Source organism: Monomorium pharaonis, chromosome 4 (genome assembly GCF_013373865.1).
Source record: "Monomorium pharaonis isolate MP-MQ-018 chromosome 4, ASM1337386v2, whole genome shotgun sequence".
Classification (NCBI taxonomy): domain Eukaryota; kingdom Metazoa; phylum Arthropoda; class Insecta; order Hymenoptera; family Formicidae; genus Monomorium; species Monomorium pharaonis.
Genome location: NC_050470.1, coordinates 13,416,230 through 13,438,811, shown reverse-complemented (window position 1 = coordinate 13,438,811; position 22,582 = coordinate 13,416,230). Strand labels below are relative to the sequence as shown.

At 38.1% G+C, this 22,582-nt stretch overlaps 2 protein-coding genes across 6 annotated transcripts; one reads left to right on the top strand and one right to left on the bottom strand.

Annotated features, from left to right (window-relative positions):
* Position 1: 1 nt before the first annotated feature.
* Positions 2-19,505, bottom strand: LOC118645409 (protein ALP1-like). Of its 5 annotated transcripts, none has more exons than XM_036286372.1 (3): positions 19,416-19,505; positions 1,092-1,413; positions 2-992 (listed from the first exon to the last, which is right to left on the bottom strand). In XM_036286372.1, the coding sequence occupies exons 2-3, from the start codon at positions 1,409-1,411 to the stop codon at positions 104-106; spliced, it is 1,209 nt and encodes a 402-aa protein (XP_036142265.1). In that variant the 5' UTR covers positions 1,412-1,413; positions 19,416-19,505; the 3' UTR covers positions 2-103. The 5 variants fall into 5 exon arrangements, with proteins under 5 accessions (XP_036142265.1, XP_036142263.1, XP_036142264.1 ...); XM_036286370.1 differs by lacking the exon at positions 19,416-19,505 and adding an exon at positions 1,680-4,087; XM_036286371.1 differs by lacking the exon at positions 19,416-19,505 and adding an exon at positions 1,564-4,085.
* LOC118645407 lies at positions 7,390-12,607 on the top strand. The gene is given in 2 exon segments (XM_036286357.1): positions 7,390-8,758; positions 8,761-12,607. Coding segments are annotated over 2 exon segments (4,077 nt in total). The 5' UTR covers positions 7,390-7,416; the 3' UTR covers positions 11,496-12,607.
* Positions 19,506-22,582: the final 3,077 nt, after the last annotated feature.

The following is a 22,582-nucleotide window of genomic DNA, read 5'->3' as shown; positions in this document are numbered from 1 at the left end:
AAAGAAATTTTGTACTATTTATTTTATATTTACATAATAAATACATATTAGCATTACATTTTACAATATGACACGTGAGTAATCAATGATCAAATGTTTATGTTTAGATGATGTCTTGATTTTGTCCTCTTGTTACATAGTCATGCTGCCAATCGACCATTCCATTTGGAGTTATAAAATAATTGCAAAGAGAGTCTCTAATGTGCGTCGCAAATGCTGCACCATTTTCGTTATTTTCAATAATTTCATCATTGTTTTTAAATTGTATAACATTACCTTCTCTGTTTCTTAAGAAATTGTGCAAACATACAGTTGCCAAAATATATTTATTGATATTTTCAGGAGTCGCAGCAATCGGTCTGTTATAAATACTCCACTTTTTTACTAAAATTCCAAATGTATTTTCTATTATACGCCGGGCTCGCGAAAGTCTGTAATTAAATATATTCTTGCGTTCCCCCAAATACCGTCCAGAATATGGCCGCATCAAATGCTTTCCAATGGGAAATGCTTCGTCCCCAATAAAAAAATAAGGCACTTGTATATCGGTTCCGCTTAAGCAACTGGTTCCCTCTGGAATATCCAGCATCCCATTTTCCATATTCAAGTCGCTGTTTGCATAAATTCCTGCATCACTGTTCTTCCCCATTGATCCAATATCGACCAAAATAAATTGATAATTGTGATCACATATAGCCAAAAGTACGATGCTGTATCGTTTGTGATAATTAAAGTACAGCGTACCAGAATTGGGGGGGCATTGAGCATCGACATGTTTTCCATCAAGTGCCCCCAAGCAATGTGGAAAATTCCATAGTTTCCAAAAACCCTCAGCAATTTGTAAATATTCTTCTCTCGAAGGAGCTCGTAGATAGATAGGACCAAGAAGTCTTCCAAATATGTCACACGTCTCTTTAATTATTTTATGCACTGTTGATAAACCAACACGATAGGCAAAAGCAATTGCTGGAACTTTGTCTCCAATCAGAAATCTGTAACAATATTATAATCAGTATCAATATTATAATATTAATTGTCAAACGGCTTTTACACATACGTATTGTTAGACTACCAGTAATCCAAACATATACCGTAATGTCAAAGCAACTCTTTGCTCTGGTTCAAGTGCTCGTGGACTTCGTTTTATTAAGCTTGGATTGATAATGTCCATCAAGTGCTGGAATGTTGGCAGTGTCATACGTGTATACTTGTGGAACATTTGTTGATCTGTTTTTATCTCCTGAAAAAGATTGTAAAACGCTCCTTGCTGTCTTCTCCTTGTGTTAACTGGTCGTACCCAGATACGCCGACGGCGACGATGACGTTCACGGTTGATCCTATTTCTACGACGTTGCACCAAAAGTGCTCCCATGTTGACCAGAGCAATTAACAACAAATCGAAATCATCCATTTCTGTGAAAAGATAATGTAATTCAATCCAATAAAGTCTTCTCGAATTAAAATCACATTCAGAATTGTATAAACTAATTGCAAAAATGTTAAAAAATGGCCAAACAGCGCAAACATCAAATATCAAAATAAATGAAAAATATTCAATCATACATTGTGACGTCCCGTCGTCCCAACCCCTCCCCTTTTTCTTTTTTTTCCTATTTCTATATTTTTACTTATATTTATCCTCTATTAACCCCATGGCTTTCCCTGATACTTATGTATACCCGCAAAATAAGAATTAAGGTCCATTTGAATGTGACAAAGTACAGACTACTAGAGTAGTATTGAACTGACTCAGCATGACAATCTGAGCAGACCTAAGACCCCAGATGCTTATTCTTGAATCATACTCGGGGAGCCATCTAGCGTACTAGAAGTAAACTAACACGCGATTCAGTCCTATATATTATTGATACCTTTTCAATTTCACTACTCACGCTTATTTTAAAATTCTGAATGACTGCTTTTCGCAATTATGATGGTTATATCAAGCTTAATATTGTTTATGGGAAAATTAAAATTATTCACGAGATATAATCATTTAAGGGTCTTACTCGAGACTACATAAGCAAAATATTAATTAACGAATGAAAATCGTTATTAAATAAATTAATCTTACTAATCTTACCAAACTAAAATAACTACTCTGAGGTTTATTATACCAACTCTTCGTGAACCTAACTATTAATTATCTAATTGGTTATTGCTAATAAACAATTAGATCTTATAAAACTAAAGGTACAACTAGTAGACAAATTACTGCGCCGACCCTGTGCAAATAAGAATTATGTTTTATTAAATAAGAATTGCATTTTATTAATTAACTCATTATTCTATTAAGTTTTAAAAGATATTGCACCAGCCTTAAACAATAAAAGTCATTGTTATAATCAATCTAACTATGAAACATTGAAATCTTATAAAACTTTATCCTTTTCTGACGTAAAAGGTCTCACTCAAAATAAATCTTGATTAGCTCTATGGTCTATGAATGCAATTATCACAGATATAATTAATTAAATAACAATCACTTTTACTATACTATCCTGCGAATCTTATATTAATACTGAAACTCTACTATAAGTTAAGAACAAATTTTAAGGCTTCTGCAAAATATTCGACAAGGCATATAAAATTGTTAAGGCGCATACAATTGTGAATATTAATTAAGGATAATTTTAATCGGCCGAAACGTAATTAATAATATGTATCGGCACATATTGCTTATAAATCGGCATTACTCTTGAAGCCTGAGAAATAGTAACTATTTGAGAAATCATCCGCGCCAATTTGAAACATGGTCAATCCCAAAATCATATTGAAGCAGATTCCATTAATAAGACTCGAGAGAATTAAATAATATTTTCTATTAAAAGGCTTCCAAGAACAAGATGCTGCACCGCGACAGGTGATGCAATCGATGATACATACTTTAACATTGAAAAATCTGACATCGAGACTGTTTAGACTATCTGATAACTTTGATATCGATATGCCGCCGATTTCACCCTACTCATCTATGCATCGGAACTAGGGCAACCGATGCAGGCGCGGGGGCGGGTAATTAATATGCATTATAATATAAAAGACGGTACCTTATCCCGGCGCGACACTCTCCAGTATCGTTACAGTAACATCTCCGTAACAGTTTCAAGTAATCGCGATACTTCGGAAAAGAATTTCGGTGATAGTTCGGAATTCCACAAGGAGCAAGGTTCCGGCGATCTGTCGGAATCCGAAAAAGGGAAAACAAGATCTTAGATTGTGGCCCTTGCGGACCCAGAGTCATCCGTAAGTACCAGCAGTCTCATTTAAATTAAAAGTTATTATTGTTAGTGTGACTTTATATTGTCTTGCGAATTTATTGCGTGAACCTCATATGTGATTATATATATATATATATGTGTAGAACTTATATCTCAGTGATTGATCAAGTTATCTGTGCGAATCAGAAATAATCTTAAATTTTGTGAAGTTCAGAACCTTTCAACTAAAAGATAGTAATTAATCATGCCCAGCTTGAATTTGACAACAAAACTATTAAGGTATGATTAATTACACACCGTCTAGAATATTCAAATTTTGAGAGTTAGCAAATTGACGACTATTAAGTGATACAGTATTATTCTGATATGAACAAGAGAGATAATCAATTCTATACGATCTTGATCGATCATACCCATTGTGAATTATTATTTCGTCGCACGCACTTGCGAACTGTCTTATCGTACGTTCTTGTGAATTTCTTGTTTTGCCCATTATTTGTGAATCTCTATTTCTTTTGTAGACGCTGAACATTATTATTATTCTGTTATGCATTGAATATTTTAGTGGTCTGTAAATCGTGAATTATTGCTGGTTGTCTTATTATACTAACCTTATCGAGAAGACGAACAATGATGATGAATTAATTATTACTCGTGCGCGATACCTCGTAAAATTATTAATTATCTTGACGATACTAAATTTCTTTGCGAATTATTAATTTAGAGAACCAATCATTCCGGTAATATTAAATATTGTTGTAATTTATGATGTTGAATAATTTCTGTTCCAGAAATTATTGTAAATAATTATGCTAAACGTTTTTATGAAATTATTACTCATCTCGTTAATATATTATATTGAATATTTTCGGAATCTAATTGTTCAAATAATATTGAATATTTTCCCTAAATTAGTACATTAAATATTTCACTGAGTCATTACTCGTCTTATTAATATAGAATATTAAATATTTTCGTGCTTTGGTAGCTCGACCCTATCTTGAACTTATCGTTTAATTACTCTTGCGAATCTATTATTCCTGTAGCATCGAATTTATCCAAATTATTATACCCAAAATATTGTTAAAATTATTGTTACTTAAACAATATTTCCCTGCGAATTACTAGTATGATAATTATCTAAAATTTATTGTAACTTTATAGTACAATTATTATAAATTGTTTAACCTTATTGAATACCATTACAAATAATTATTTTGAATAATTCTTGTGAACCTCTTAATCTTCATCAAATTAAACGTTACTCTGATTCTATTTCGTTGAATTATTACTACCGAATGTCCCCGTATATCACCATTTAGAATATCATTCCGAATTCAACACATTAATGGCAACATCTTTAACCATTAATTATTCAACATCTTTTCCGCATCCCTGCCATTATTCAACCTGAGTCCCTCTTAGTCCCCAATAAATTCGTATTGCTTGAATTTTCCTGCAACCTTGTTTGAACGCTCTTTATCGTCCGACGTAGATAAACATACCCAATAGCCATACTATTTGTCTTAAAGATTTCGCAACTGTGGTAGTAACGGAAAACAGGCCAACGTCCGAACGCGAGACAAAAAGCCTTGTGTCCGTGGTCTATGCAGGTCCTCAGGTTTGCATGTGCTGAGAGACCCCGGTAGAAACGCATCCGCCTATAACCGAATAGTTGCTTGCGGCGAGCGTAGATCGGCATAGACAAAGTTGTGAATCCTTTCTTCTGCTAATAGTATGGGCTTACGCGAATAATAACAACTATTAAGAGCAAGACATAAAAGTCCTTCCGTCTCCTTCCCCTACAAAACACTAAATCATTCAATTTTATCTCTCCTTAGGACAGCAAGCTCATCTATCATCCTAACTTTAGTCAAGACAGGGTAAGGTTTCGACTATCCTTATTCAAATCCAAGTCCATTCACGAAGTTCCTCATTTCTTCATTTATGTAGATGACGCCACCAGCAGACTACACGCGGAGGAGGCGCTTTTTCCGCCGCTACGAGCAATACGTGGGGGCGCGCTCGCGCATTCTACGCCTAATCCGTTCCATCGATTTAGATGTTCCCCACTTATTCAATCTAACTCACCAAGCCGCTCAAATTCAAATAGCGTTAAACTCAAGTACGAGAGCCTGCTTCGGGTTAACCCCCGTGGAGGTGAATGAGCGCCAGGCCACCAACCCCCAGCCCACCCCCCCAAACCTCAGACGCCAGCACCTCAACAGACGACCTTCCCTTCATAGATTACTCCCCCCTTGAAGCCCTTTCACCCCTAACGCCGAATGACTTCGACGACCTAATAGGCTCCCTTGTAAACCCCGACCCTATCACGGAATAGCATCGCACATGTACCCCTACCCCCCCCCGCTTTTCTTCATTCCCCTTTTATTATAATTTGTTCCCCCTTTGGTAGTAAACAATAAAGAAAGTAGCAGTATAAAACAAGAGTAATTGCCTAAAAGTCATTCTATTCGCCTACGCACTAATCCTCCTATACCGATCCTAGCTCTCGACATCCCGAGGTATTGCCGGCCCAGCAGGTAGCCTCAAAAGCATAGAGAGCGCCACTATTTTCAGCGACTTAGGTACGCCGGAAGTAGGAAGGTCCGTCCTCCGGGACGTGACAAGTTAAATAATCTTTTTGGTGGCAGCGGTGGGATTGTGTCAAAAGGATCGATCGGAGCAACGCGTAATAGAATAAAATCAACTAAAACCATAAGGATCAAGCATTCGAATATTCGATTTGTTCAGTTTCGATCTTATCATTATTTTGCCTAATCATGCCTTTAACGAGATCACAAGGATCCAATCCCCCTTCAGAAGGTGAACGAGAGCCGGTTACTACCCCTCCTTCATTAACGGCCTCTGAAATTGAAGCCCTTAATCGCAAGCTTAATGAGAAAGAGAAACAACTCCAAATGCAAGCAGAAACACTAAAGAAAAAGCAAGAAGAAATGGACAGGATCCGCCAGCAACTAGATGACGCACAAGAACAAATACAAGATGACGTGCCTGAAATCATTAATGCAAGAATGACCCGTTTAGAACAGACCATAGCATCATTAGCTACAGAGTTACCAGAATTATTGAGTTCCATGTCGAGACACATTTCAGAAATACAAGAGAATTCTCATTGCTCTCAGCGAAGCAACGAGCGTCGGGATAACACTCCGCGACCTAAATCACCAGAATCGCACTATATACGGCTTAAAGATGTTATTGATAGTATCCCTAAATACGATGGCCATAAAATGTCTGTTTTCCAATTTTGTAAAATATGCGAAAAGGCTCTTAATCTTATTCCAACATGGCAGGAATACCATCTGGTGCAATTAATAATAAATAAACTATATGGTCACGCATATTCAGCCATCGAAGGGACAGAATACAATTCGGTATTTGAGCTGACTCGAAGACTACGAAGGATTTTTGGACCCAATAAATCCTGCGATCAGTATAGAGGCGAATTAGCCAATATTTATATGAGACCTAACGAAAATCTGTTCGACTACATAGAGCGTGTAAAAGAGTTACGCACCGCCATCATAGATGAAGAAACCTGCATGACCGGATATATCGATCCCTCCATACGAGATACCATTGAAGGGAACGCCAAAGAAAGCTTTGTTAACGGGCTACCGTCCGATCTTCTGATAAGAGTAAAATTGCAAGGATATTACTCCTTAGACGATGCCATTATGACAGCTATCCAATTATCAAAGCAGTTGGAAGCCGAGAATTTGAGGAAACGCAACACGATTCTTAAACCGCCACCTATGATGCGAGCTGACGTTTATAATGGAGGAAAACGTCCTCCAGATAATAGTAGGGATATGCCGCATAACAAACCCCCTGTTGCCTCCCAAGCCCCTTTCATCAAACCCTTGATCCCGGGACAACCAGGTCCCAACGCGCCTCAGATTTGTTTTTACTGTAAATCACCAGGTCATTTTATGAGAGATTGCCAGAAACTTTCGTATCGCAGAGCGAACGGAGGCGCACCCTCAGCTTCAGCCGCTATGCACGCAGGTTCGGGAAACTTGAGAAGCGCCCCGGTAATGAGCGGCGTCCGCCGGGATGCAGCTCCTATAGGACGCCCGTCAACGAGCGTGTTAACTGTGAAGGAACCGGAAATTGCTCCTCTGCCTACATCGCCCGAATAAATACGGAAATTAAGACCAGCTGTTATCCAATGGTGACGCTATCGTCCCCAGATCTTCTGAGGCGATGTGTCTTTATGATTGACTCTGGCTCAGGAGTAAACCTCCTCAAAGAGAGTTCAATCGATATAACGATCCCATGGGAAGACGAACGATCATACCTGCTTCACGGAATATCTTCCCTACCTGTCGAAACTTTGGGATCCGTTTTAATACAACTTGTGGGCAAACCTACGCTTTTTCACATCGTTCGAGATTCTGTTGGATTTATTCAGGATGGAATTTTAGGCAATCAATTTCTTCAGGATCGAACTGCTAGCATTAATTTCAAGGACCGTTATCTTCATTACGACAACAGCGCTATTCCGTTTTCTGAAATAACTAGTACTAAGATAACGAAGAGAACTATCTCACCCTTCTTCGTGAATGTTACCAACCCCGAGAAAACTAGTGGATACATACCTCGTACCACTCTGACGAAAGGACTATTCTTTGGAGATGCTATTGTAACAAATGTGAAAGGAAGAGCTTACTTACCGATCGTTAATACGACGGACACTGACTATAAGGTAGAGATTCCCTCCTTAGAACTGGAAGACTTTGATTTGGTTGACCCAAGCAATATTGATACATGCAACTCAAGTGATTATAAAGAAGAAGAATCTAAAAATCATTCTGCCCAGACCCTAGGGCACGGGGCGGACGATTCTTGTGTGATAAGAAATAAAATTCACGAGTCGAATGATACTCTCGTTGGGAATTCGTTAGCGGAAAACCGTGCTAAACCCGAGTCTGACGGTACTCTCGCTAAGAATTCGCCCGCGGAAAATCATTTTGAAGCAGGACAGCTCACTGAAACCCCCGGGAAAACAGGAGCCGTGGCTGTTTCCAACCTTTTGTATTTTTGCGAGATAAATCAGGACAATGAGGATCGCCTTTTTGAAATAAAAAACTTGTTGCGCTTGGATCACTTAAACTCAGAAGAGAAAGATAGTATCTTGTCTCTTATTGCTAGACACGCGGATAGATTTCATCTTCCGAAGGAGAACCTTGGAGCGACTAATGCCGCTGAACACTCTATACCCACAATTAATGATGTTCCGATACATACTAAGCAGTATAGATTTCCCCCGGTACATAAAGCAGAGATAGACTCTCAAGTCAATAAACTACTGTCGAGCGACATGATAGAATATTCTAGTTCTCCGTACAACTCCCCCGTGTGGATTGTGCCAAAGAAACCCGACTCCCTTGGCAACAAACAGTGGCGAATGGTCATTGACTACAGAAACCTTAATGAGAAAACCATTGGAGATGCTTACCCTCTCCCGAATATAACAGACATTCTAGACCAGCTCGGGAGTGCAAAGTATTTTCTGTCCTTGATTTGGCATCGGGATTCCACCAAATCCCTATGGCCCCGAAAGATGCGCCCAAAACGGCCTTTTCTACTCCCTACGGGCATTATCAGTTTAAGAGGATGCCCTTCGGATTAAAGAACGCACCCTCTACGTTCCAAAGATTAATGGATAACGTACTTTCAGGACTTCAAGGAAACGAACTATTCGTGTACATGGACGACATAGTAATCTATGCCCGATCACTAAAGGAACATGAGGTAAAATTCGAAAGACTAATGAAGAGGTTAAAAGCAGCTAATCTACAGTTACAACCTGACAAGTGTGAATTTTTGCGTCAGGAAGTCGCCTATCTAGGGCACATAATTTGCGCAGATGGCGTCCGCCCCGATCCTAATAAGGTCGAGGCTGTGATCAAATTTCCCGTCCCCAAAAACGTTAAAAACATTAAGCAATTTCTCGGACTAGTTGGATATTACAGAAAATTTATCCCCAACTTCTCAAAAATAGCGAAACCACTGACAGACCTTTTAAAGAAAGATACGATATTTAATTGGCAACAGAAACACACCGAAGCTTTTGATATCCTGAGACTTTCATTGTGCTCAGAGCCAATTCTGCAATATCCTGATTTTAACAAACCCTTTACCTTGACTACAGATGCTTCCGGATATGCGATCGGTGGAGTCCTCAGTCAAACATGCACCGGACAAGACCTACCCGTCGCATACACGTCGCGAACGTTAAACAAAGCAGAGCAGAATTATTCCACTATCGAAAAGGAATGTCTAGCCATCATCTACTGTATCAATCATTTTCGACCCTACTTATATGGACGGAAATTTACGATCGTAACCGATCACAAGCCTTTGGTATGGCTTCACTCTGTTAAAGACCCTTCTTCTAGACTCTGGAAATGGAGAACAAAACTAGCCGAATATGAATATGAAATAAAATACAAAAAGGGACAATTGAACTATAATGCGGACGCCTTATCTCGGAACCCTCCAGACGTGGTTGCACTACCACTGAGCACCAACGACGTGACCCCTCCCCGACCTCCCAGCCCCGACGTGATCATCGAAGAATGCAGTGAGAACGGAGATAGTGATGACGAAGATAATGAAAATGGGAGCAGCCATAACGAATATGACCCCAACCAATTCACTGAGACAGATAACGAAGGCGACGAACCCTCTTACGAAGAAATAATCGAACCTACCCATATACAACGCAACATTGTCCCTACGCCTCAAGGAGAACAACCATTGGTCAGGTTAACCATAAAGGAAACTCGCGATAATTTGCTAGATCGTCCTGATAATCATGTTATTTTTATACATTTGAATGGAACACCCTTTGATAGCGGCGCTCGTGAATACCAAAAACGAAATCTGTTACCCAAATATCAAAATCTCAACTACGAGAGAGCCAACGTTATAATGCGAAAAAGGAAATACGTTTTGATATCGATACCAATAAAATTTAACCAACGTACTCCAATTGAACCTCAAACCCTAGATAATTCATTACAATCTCTTGTCGATGTTATAACGGAGTTACAGCTTACGTCTCTTAGCATCAGCAAGACAAATTTTTTCGACGATCTTCCATGGCAATACGTGGAAAAACGACTTCGAGCCCACTTGACGGACATCCCCTTGAACCTTATCATCTGTAAAAATCTAATACGAACACCTGACCCACAGACCCGAGAGGCATTGATAACTGAAAGCCACGCATCCGCGTGCGGCGGTCACAAAGGAGTGACAAAAACATATAATCGATTAAGGGTTAACTATTACTGGAACACTATGAAAAGGGATATTCAAAAATTTATTCAACGGTGTCGGCTATGCCAATTGAAGAAATTAACTAGGGTAAAAACCAAGCAACCAATGATTATCACCGACACCCCTGGGGAAGCCTTTGATAAGCTCTCCCTCGATATCGTGGGACCGCTTCCCATTACAAGGAACGGAAGTCGCTATATACTCACCATGCAAGATCTATTAACTAAGTACTCTCTTGCTGTCCCTTTGGGAGAAGCTACCTCCCTGACTATAGCTGACGCTTTTGCAAAAAAATTTATTTGTATTTATGGCACACCTAAGGCTATTCTGACTGATCAAGGAACAAATTTTCTGTCATCGTTAATCCGTAGTCTCACACGGAGATTCGGAATTCAACATTTTAAGACTACGGCATACCACCCTCAGTCTAATGGATCGTTGGAGAGATCTCACCACGTGCTAATGGAATATCTACGCACGCAGGTAGAGAAAGAGGAAAACTGGGACGAATATATGGAGTTAGCTATGTTTTCATATAACACTAGCGTTCATGAGGGAACTCAATACTCCCCTTTTGAATTAGTCTTCGGAAGACTAGCTCGATTGCCCTCAGCACACCTTCCAATTGACGAAATTCTCGAGACTACCTATTACGAATATTTATCTAATCTATTTAATAAATTACGCGATTTACAAGAAGACGCTCGACTCAATCTCACTAAGGCAAAACAGAGAAGTAAGCACTATTACGATAAGAAATCACACCCCCAAAGGTTTGAAGTAGGTTCATATGTATTTCTATTAAAGGAACCTTTTAAGGGAAAATTTGCCGCCCAGTATCGTGGACCCTATCTTATTACAGAAATATTGCCCAACAACAATGTCAAATTGCTAATTGGCAGGCAAACCCGCATCGTGCACACGGACAAATTAAAAATTGCGCATATAGATCCTGGATAAATTTTTAACATTAATTTATATGTTCACAGATGCCAACGGCGAACCGCGGACCCTTCAAACTTCTTGATTTTGCATCGCCGCCTTCGCTAGTAGTAAATCACTATTTGAATTTCGCTCAATGTTGCCGAATCTTCGGTTACATCGAGCCCGGGAAAAGCACCTGTATATGTCAAGAGTGTCTCATACGATATGTTTCCCTTCCAGATCAAGAATTCTACGAAAAAACCTTAACCCATTTTGCCAAAGATGGACCACAAGAATTTTATATATACTGTACTATCTGTCGCGCGGGGCTATTAATTCAAAACCCCATCGCGTGTTGCCCCGACTGTACACGTGCACACGCGCTCATGTTATCACAAATCAGGCTGGAAGGCCGTGATTACCGAGCCTTGAATTTTGGAGTATTCCTCCACGCAGGGCAGGATTTCCGTGTATCACCGTCCTGGGAAGTCCTCGTCCAAGGGCATAACTCTTAAGTAATACTATTGAAATCGGAATCTTACAGGATGTGTCCCCCAAGCGTCGGTCGATCCTACACAGGATTGCTCCGCAACTACCCAGACATTTACCAGGTCCGATGCATAAAAGGAGCAATATACATCCGGACTGACGTCCCGGAAACAATTAGGCTATGCTTGAATTGCTGGGAGAAAAACCCTATACCCACATTTAGCAGGAATTTTTATCATAATTTTACGTACGGTTACATAATCCGCCATAAATGTTTTGCGTGTCACGAGTTCCTTGTTGCTGAAAGACCTCTCTCGGAATGTCTGGATTGCTTGATCGGGTACATATGTTGTATAAACCACTTCAGAGCTCAAGGGACGTCCCTTGACCGTATTACCTTTCTATTATTTGACACTAAGCGATCCGTACTTCTTAGAGGCTTAATAAGGCCTAGCGACAACGACAATATAGGCTCTGAATCTAGATTAGAACCATATTACATGTAAACCTTTAGCTATACTTACTACCGTAAACAAATATTATCTAAGCGTACTCTATTATATATATTACAATGCACAACTATAAAAATGTTAACTACAAACTTATTTACATAATTATCCTCGCTTTTATCGATACACATTACGCATACAAAATAGAAATGATAAACACAAAAACAACCAAATATTTGCGTGCGGAATAATGTACGTGCATATACATACCATGCTAACAATACCTAAGTATATACGTTATTTACGACTAATAAATTAATATGAAAAATTATATCCATCTTTATTTATAAATCTTATGTATTCCAGATTATGTTATTCTATCTTACGTTTGTAATATTCATATCGAGCGGAAGCGCTCTTATGGGTTTCGACTGTGGTGGGCAACACCTAAATGTAACCACAATATCGCTGCTTGACGTCGGGGAATGCAATCTCAACATACGGAAGCCAAACACCACCCAAGTGTATATCCAACTCCTGCAACTCTCCGAGTACCGTCACGCTGAAATCATGCAATGCAAGGTGGAAATTTCACGAACCATATACAAATGCGGAATGTTTCATCACATTTCCATTGTGAATAATGGACAAGCTGATTATGTCCAAGAAACCGGATACGCCCAATGTAAGAGACTGCTTCAAGACGGAACCATCTCTATGGGTGCAGAAATCTATTTACATGGAATACGAGTGAACCAAACTACAACCCGGAGCATCACTCTTGCCGGAAGAATCGACTCAGATGGCAAGTGCCATACCGTGCAGCAATATTCTGACCCTTACGGAACCTGGGATGACGTAATGGTCCAAGGTGTTGTCAAGATCACTTTGAAGTCTTCTTACGTTCCCGTAAACCTGGACGCGGGGAAAATAATGCTGAAATCGGGGACGGTGTGTCCACTGAAGGACGGATTCTGCATTGATTCCGAAGACGGGTACACTTATTGGAAACCCGTCCCAGTAACGACTTGCGATTTCCATCAGTATGATGTCCTATATGAAGGTACAGCCTCTAAAACTCAAGAGGACATCGACGACTTGTCGTCACCTGTAATATATAGCCTGGTTGCACAAGATATAACCTTCGCATTAACTAAAACCAAGGAACTGCAACTGTGCGGATACACCCTCTTTCGCACAGAACACCCTAAGCTGTTCATACTTGAAACTAGGAGAGGAGACGCTCCTCTCCGCCGCGAACAAATCGCCATGGAAAACTTAGACATCTTCACGTACATGAACTCCAAATTCGTGTATGTCGAAAAACATCTACGTCAGCAAATGGTGACGCTGTATCACAATGTCATGCAGCAAAAATGCGAGTTAGAAAGGCAAGTCATCACCAATACCTTATCTTTCGCTACTCTACAACCTGACGAGTTCGCCTACCGACTCATGAAAGGCCCCGGATATATGGCAGTCATGTCAGGAGAAGCCATTTTTGTTATTAAATGTATACCAGTCGATGTCAAGATAAGGCATACCAAAGAATGCTACAACGAATTGCCAGTAACTCTTCACAATAAAACGTTCTTCCTGACTCCAAAGTCTCGAATAATCACCAAATATGGAGTCCAGAAGGAATGCGACCACAAATTACCTACGCTATATCGTGTCGACAACATGTGGGTCCAGTTTACGCCTGATCCACAGGAACGTCAGATACCTCCTCAACAGTTACAGCCGATGACCAAACTCACATGGAAGTATTTAACACCTGCTCCTCTTGCTGACAGCGGAATCTATTCCAAAAAAGACATCGAGAGAATCAGAGAACACATTATGTTTCCTGCAGAGAAACCAGCTCTTCTTAACACTATCGCTAGAGGACTTGTCGGACATACATTCGACTCCAACAGCGTCTCAGTATCCAATTTATTGGATGAAGCGTCTCTCAACAAAATCGTTGAGAGCGCAACTTCCAGAATCTGGAAAGGATTCCTAACATTTGGATCCGCCACCGCCGGAATTTTCGGCATATTCCTGATCATCCGCATCATAAAGCTTATTATTGACACTGCTATCCATGGATATGCCCTCCATACCGTCTACGGATGCAGCATGCACCTCCTTGGAGCTATATGGAGCTCTCTAACGCACCTGCTACTCCACCCGGCTCACGGACCGCCCAAAAAACTTGAAAACCAACAGCGTGACACGACTCAGGAGCAACTCCTTGAAGCAACCCATCCCCAGGAACTTCCCACGTCAATACAACCCACACCAGGCCCCATGTACAACTGGAAAGGTTACAGCGATAATGTGCCAACTGCACCTAACTCTAAGTACAATACGTATACCTATAAAAATCTGTCAGAACGCCTAGATATGGTAGAACAAATTCCTCCGAATACATCGGAATTTGTTCAAAAATAGGGGGGAGATGTGACGTCCCGTCGTCCCAACCCCTCCCCTTTTTCTTTTTTTTCCTATTTCTATATTTTTACTTATATTTATCCTCTATTAACCCCATGGCTTTCCCTGATACTTATGTATACCCGCAAAATAAGAATTAAGGTCCATTTGAATGTGACAAAGTACAGACTACTAGAGTAGTATTGAACTGACTCAGCATGACAATCTGAGCAGACCTAAGACCCCAGATGCTTATTCTTGAATCATACTCGGGGAGCCATCTAGCGTACTAGAAGTAAACTAACACGCGATTCAGTCCTATATATTATTGATACCTTTTCAATTTCACTACTCACGCTTATTTTAAAATTCTGAATGACTGCTTTTCGCAATTATGATGGTTATATCAAGCTTAATATTGTTTATGGGAAAATTAAAATTATTCACGAGATATAATCATTTAAGGGTCTTACTCGAGACTACATAAGCAAAATATTAATTAACGAATGAAAATCGTTATTAAATAAATTAATCTTACTAATCTTACCAAACTAAAATAACTACTCTGAGGTTTATTATACCAACTCTTCGTGAACCTAACTATTAATTATCTAATTGGTTATTGCTAATAAACAATTAGATCTTATAAAACTAAAGGTACAACTAGTAGACAAATTACTGCGCCGACCCTGTGCAAATAAGAATTATGTTTTATTAAATAAGAATTGCATTTTATTAATTAACTCATTATTCTATTAAGTTTTAAAAGATATTGCACCAGCCTTAAACAATAAAAGTCATTGTTATAATCAATCTAACTATGAAACATTGAAATCTTATAAAACTTTATCCTTTTCTGACGTAAAAGGTCTCACTCAAAATAAATCTTGATTAGCTCTATGGTCTATGAATGCAATTATCACAGATATAATTAATTAAATAACAATCACTTTTACTATACTATCCTGCGAATCTTATATTAATACTGAAACTCTACTATAAGTTAAGAACAAATTTTAAGGCTTCTGCAAAATATTCGACAAGGCATATAAAATTGTTAAGGCGCATACAATTGTGAATATTAATTAAGGATAATTTTAATCGGCCGAAACGTAATTAATAATATGTATCGGCACATATTGCTTATAAATCGGCATTACTCTTGAAGCCTGAGAAATAGTAACTATTTGAGAAATCATCCGCGCCAATTTGAAACATGGTCAATCCCAAAATCATATTGAAGCAGATTCCATTAATAAGACTCGAGAGAATTAAATAATATTTTCTATTAAAAGGCTTCCAAGAACAAGATGCTGCACCGCGACAGGTGATGCAATCGATGATACATACTTTAACATTGAAAAATCTGACATCGAGACTGTTTAGACTATCTGATAACTTTGATATCGATATGCCGCCGATTTCACCCTACTCATCTATGCATCGGAACTAGGGCAACCGATGCAGGCGCGGGGGCGGGTAATTAATATGCATTATAATATAAAAGACGGTACCTTATCCCGGCGCGACACTCTCCAGTATCGTTACAGTAACATCTCCGTAACAGTTTCAAGTAATCGCGATACTTCGGAAAAGAATTTCGGTGATAGTTCGGAATTCCACAAGGAGCAAGGTTCCGGCGATCTGTCGGAATCCGAAAAAGGGAAAACAAGATCTTAGATTGTGGCCCTTGCGGACCCAGAGTCATCCGTAAGTACCAGCAGTCTCATTTAAATTAAAAGTTATTATTGTTAGTGTGACTTTATATTGTCTTGCGAATTTATTGCGTGAACCTCATATGTGATTATATATATATATATATGTGTAGAACTTATATCTCAGTGATTGATCAAGTTATCTGTGCGAATCAGAAATAATCTTAAATTTTGTGAAGTTCAGAACCTTTCAACTAAAAGATAGTAATTAATCATGCCCAGCTTGAATTTGACAACAAAACTATTAAGGTATGATTAATTACACACCGTCTAGAATATTCAAATTTTGAGAGTTAGCAAATTGACGACTATTAAGTGATACAGTATTATTCTGATATGAACAAGAGAGATAATCAATTCTATACGATCTTGATCGATCATACCCATTGTGAATTATTATTTCGTCGCACGCACTTGCGAACTGTCTTATCGTACGTTCTTGTGAATTTCTTGTTTTGCCCATTATTTGTGAATCTCTATTTCTTTTGTAGACGCTGAACATTATTATTATTCTGTTATGCATTGAATATTTTAGTGGTCTGTAAATCGTGAATTATTGCTGGTTGTCTTATTATACTAACCTTATCGAGAAGACGAACAATGATGATGAATTAATTATTACTCGTGCGCGATACCTCGTAAAATTATTAATTATCTTGACGATACTAAATTTCTTTGCGAATTATTAATTTAGAGAACCAATCATTCCGGTAATATTAAATATTGTTGTAATTTATGATGTTGAATAATTTCTGTTCCAGAAATTATTGTAAATAATTATGCTAAACGTTTTTATGAAATTATTACTCATCTCGTTAATATATTATATTGAATATTTTCGGAATCTAATTGTTCAAATAATATTGAATATTTTCCCTAAATTAGTACATTAAATATTTCACTGAGTCATTACTCGTCTTATTAATATAGAATATTAAATATTTTCGTGCTTTGGTAGCTCGACCCTATCTTGAACTTATCGTTTAATTACTCTTGCGAATCTATTATTCCTGTAGCATCGAATTTATCCAAATTATTATACCCAAAATATTGTTAAAATTATTGTTACTTAAACAATATTTCCCTGCGAATTACTAGTATGATAATTATCTAAAATTTATTGTAACTTTATAGTACAATTATTATAAATTGTTTAACCTTATTGAATACCATTACAAATAATTATTTTGAATAATTCTTGTGAACCTCTTAATCTTCATCAAATTAAACGTTACTCTGATTCTATTTCGTTGAATTATTACTACCGAATGTCCCCGTATATCACCATTTAGAATATCATTCCGAATTCAACACATTAATGGCAACATCTTTAACCATTAATTATTCAACATCTTTTCCGCATCCCTGCCATTATTCAACCTGAGTCCCTCTTAGTCCCCAATAAATTCGTATTGCTTGAATTTTCCTGCAACCTTGTTTGAACGCTCTTTATCGTCCGACGTAGATAAACATACCCAATAGCCATACTATTTGTCTTAAAGATTTCGCAACTGTGGTAGTAACGGAAAACAGGCCAACGTCCGAACGCGAGACAAAAAGCCTTGTGTCCGTGGTCTATGCAGGTCCTCAGGTTTGCATGTGCTGAGAGACCCCGGTAGAAACGCATCCGCCTATAACCGAATAGTTGCTTGCGGCGAGCGTAGATCGGCATAGACAAAGTTGTGAATCCTTTCTTCTGCTAATAGTATGGGCTTACGCGAATAATAACAACTATTAAGAGCAAGACATAAAAGTCCTTCCGTCTCCTTCCCCTACAAAACACTAAATCATTCAATTTTATCTCTCCTTAGGACAGCAAGCTCATCTATCATCCTAACTTTAGTCAAGACAGGGTAAGGTTTCGACTATCCTTATTCAAATCCAAGTCCATTCACGAAGTTCCTCATTTCTTCATTTATGTAGATGACGCCACCAGCAGACTACACGCGGAGGAGGCGCTTTTTCCGCCGCTACGAGCAATACGTGGGGGCGCGCTCGCGCATTCTACGCCTAATCCGTTCCATCGATTTAGATGTTCCCCACTTATTCAATCTAACTCACCAAGCCGCTCAAATTCAAATAGCGTTAAACTCAAGTACGAGAGCCTGCTTCGGGTTAACCCCCGTGGAGGTGAATGAGCGCCAGGCCACCAACCCCCAGCCCACCCCCCCAAACCTCAGACGCCAGCACCTCAACAGACGACCTTCCCTTCATAGATTACTCCCCCCTTGAAGCCCTTTCACCCCTAACGCCGAATGACTTCGACGACCTAATAGGCTCCCTTGTAAACCCCGACCCTATCACGGAATAGCATCGCACATGTACCCCTACCCCCCCCCCGCTTTTCTTCATTCCCCTTTTATTATAATTTGTTCCCCCTTTGGTAGTAAACAATAAAGAAAGTAGCAGTATAAAACAAGAGTAATTGCCTAAAAGTCATTCTATTCGCCTACGCACTAATCCTCCTATACCGATCCTAGCTCTCGACATCCCGAGGTATTGCCGGCCCAGCAGGTAGCCTCAAAAGCATAGAGAGCGCCACTATTTTCAGCGACTTAGGTACGCCGGAAGTAGGAAGGTCCGTCCTCCGGGACGTGACAACATAAAAAATAATAAAGTATTATTCGAGAAAATTAACCAAATCAAGAGAATGTTTTAATAATAAATTTTTACACCTAAACTGTACATAAAATTTACTGAAAATTATGAAAAGACGCGTTTATTTTGCAATAAATTACAATTTCAGAAATTTGTGTACAATATCAAATTAACCTCAAAACATTATAAAACTGAGACAATTCATACTAATAATTATATGTATATATATATACGGTCATTGTCAGTTTGTATTTTCATTGCGTTGATAATTAAATAATGAGAATACTTACGTGTTAATCAATATAAATCCCTTCTTTGCAAAATATTTGTCTTTAGGACCGGCTACCGGCTACGATGAGTTATGCCTGGTTATGCCCGTGACTATGGCTATGTATTTTTATGTAGATTGAAAATTCAGAAGCCATGGGCAGAATGCAGAAACCATAGCGCATGCGCTATGATATCTGTCATTCTGCCATGGACAGATAAAGTAATATCACAGCGCATGCGCTATGGCTCCTGCATTCTGCCTATGGCTCCTGTAATTTTATGTGCTTCCACCTTTACCCAGACAGCACATGTAGATTATGAGAACGATAATAGGATATTGCAAAAGTATATTGCAATATTCGTATAATATTAGAGATACGTCTGTGATATGGCGAGTATATACTCATAACGTACTATGTCCGCGTTGCCTTATCCCATAGAATTTCGCTGGCAGTTTATGAGAATATACCGAATATATCTTAAGAATGTTATACGTATGTCTAAAGTATATCTTCAGTATATTCACAATATGTCTACAGTATGTTCACATTATATGGGCTCATGCATAATGAGAGGAATAAGGAACAAGGAATTAAACATACAGAATTAGCAAGAAGAAATAAGAAGAGGAATTAATCATTTTGCACATCAGGAAGCTATCGCGAGAAATGAAGCGTAATATATGTTGAATACGCTGAGGTGCTTTGGGAAATTATGCTCAGATAATTGTAGGTTATAACCTAAATAATATATGTATATATATATATATATATTATTATAATTTACGTTACTATATTATATCTTATGTGCATACCAGAGTTATCTGGGCGTAATTCCTGAGAAAACCACGTTGTCCGTGAGTTCGTGTTCGCACGTTCACACCCTACACTTCACCACGTGTCTGCATCACACGGCAGACGAAAATGCGTAACGTTACAGATCATAGATAGCGTTGACATGATTCACTTTCGATATTACGCGGATATTTTGGAAATATGTGATAGATATACATGAGATATATCATAGGATATTTTACGGATGTTTTGAGTATATTAGATATAATCTCAGTATATTCAGTAGGAGTTGCGAAGTTCAGTCGCTATATTCTAAGTTTATCTTGAGGATATATCAAAATGACATTCTACTGAGACGTTATATGAATGTTTTACGTATATTCGGTATGATCACAGTACATTACGTATGAGAGTATAATATTCGTACGATATCTGGTGCTGTCTGGGTAGTATGGTTAACTAGAAATGATTTTCTCTTGTATATGATAGAGAATTCCGAACTTCTTCTATCGTTAATACATTATAAGTCACTGAAAATCTGTCGTAATTAATAATGCAATTAAAAGTAGAAGAAACTCTGAATTCTTTTATTCATTATTGAATTTTTTATTTACTCTTGATTCGTATGTAAAATTGAACTTTGTACTTTTATACTTTGTAATTTAGTAGGAATATCTTTCCCTCTAAAGTATTTACAGAAACACAATAAACGACATTTTCAACAACAGTTCCAATCAATATTATTAGAGTTTCATTAAATGTCATAAAATTTTTTTAACAAGATTACTATTTTTTAACATTTTTAACATTAAACACGATACGACACTCAGAAAGAAAGTATCGTGCTGATTATTTATCGCAGTTTTAGTGATAACTTTTGATAATTTTTTTTTCGATCGTGTGTAACACTAAAAATATAAAGAAATGATAATTGTTAAAATTTTATTCAAATTACACATAATGAAAGTAGAATAATACAAACTAAAGATGTTGTTAAACGTGGTAATATTTATTGTAATTGTGTACTACGTAGTGCTTGAGAGGGAAAGAGGGAGAGAGAGAGAGAGAGAGGAGAGAGGGAGGGAGGGAGGGAGGAGGGAGGGGGGAGGGAGGAGTGATTTGGAGGATGGGGGAGGGGGATCCGACTCGCAGAGACGCTCGCTCCTCGCCTCTCGAGCTATCAACTGACTCTCGGGATGAGTCGGGAGAGCCTCGCCCTAAGCCTCACTGCTAGGAGATCGTCCCTCTAGAGAGTAAAAAGAGAGAAGGCGAGAGAGGTGTCATACTAAAATGCGCGAAATATCATAGTATGTTACACTCTTTGTTATGACACAGAAAAATATTCCCTCTTGATGTAACGATTTCACGATGGCTTAGGCGCGATGCTACGATAATTATGCTTAAAAATTAATGTTCAATATCATGTATTGTTAACACAACGAAGGATTTTCTTTTATAACCATAGAAAACTTACAGTTTCTTCTACTTTTAATTGCATTATTAATTACGACAGATTTTCAGTGACGTATAATGTATTAACGATAGAAGAAATTCGAAGTTCTCTATATATATACAAGAGAAAATCATTTCTAGTTAACCAGATCTCTAATTACCTATAATTATCGTAGAAGTTGCATCGAATAATTTATCCTGAAGTCGTTAGATCGAACGTGAATATTTTTCTATCGTGTTATTTTACAAAGAGTGCATATTAGGGATAGTATTTTGTGCATTTCGTAATTTTCTAATAAGATGGTTACGAAAGGAGAATATATAAAGAATCAATCGTGACAAATCTTCGTTAATTCAATATTCCATAAAAAACGATGAGAGAATTTGATGCGGCAAATGTTATATTATTTGCAGGTTCCATACGTTTCCATCGCTTTCTCTCTTTCGACTTTCTTATTTACAAAAGTTTATTACGATTTAAATTTGTCCTATTTTTATTAATAATTTATAATCTCGTCATGTAATCGCGATTGTGCGTAGCAGCCATCGACGTGAGCTTAGGTGCGGTGCGGCGAGACGTGGGAACGGCGACGACGCCACGCTTCTCCTTCTTTCCCCCACCGCCGCCGGCAGCCAATCAGTGTTGCCAGGTCCCAAAAAAGTTTTTCTCCACCAGAGTTGATTATATTTCCCCACTTCGGTTAATATTTCCCCACTAGCTATCTCATAATTCCCCAAAAATTCCCCATTTATGGAAAATGTGTCAAATAAACAAATAAAATTCAAAATATGCGTGTATTTTGCATAATAAATAGCGTTTTTATTCAAAATAATGGAAATAAATATTATCACATGGTATCAAAATATATAAAATAAATGAAAATTATGAAAGTAAAAGTTAATTTACATAGGTATAATTAATTTTTACTTTCATAATTTTT

Coding starts and splice junctions, on each gene's coding strand:
- LOC118645409 (XM_036286368.1), bottom strand. CDS start 1,561: ATGATTGAATATTTTTCATTTATTTTGATATTTGATGTTTGCGCTGTT. Junction 993..1,091: donor AGAGTTGCTTTGACATTACG/GTATATGTTTGG, acceptor ATATTGTTACAG/ATTTCTGATTGGAGACAAAG.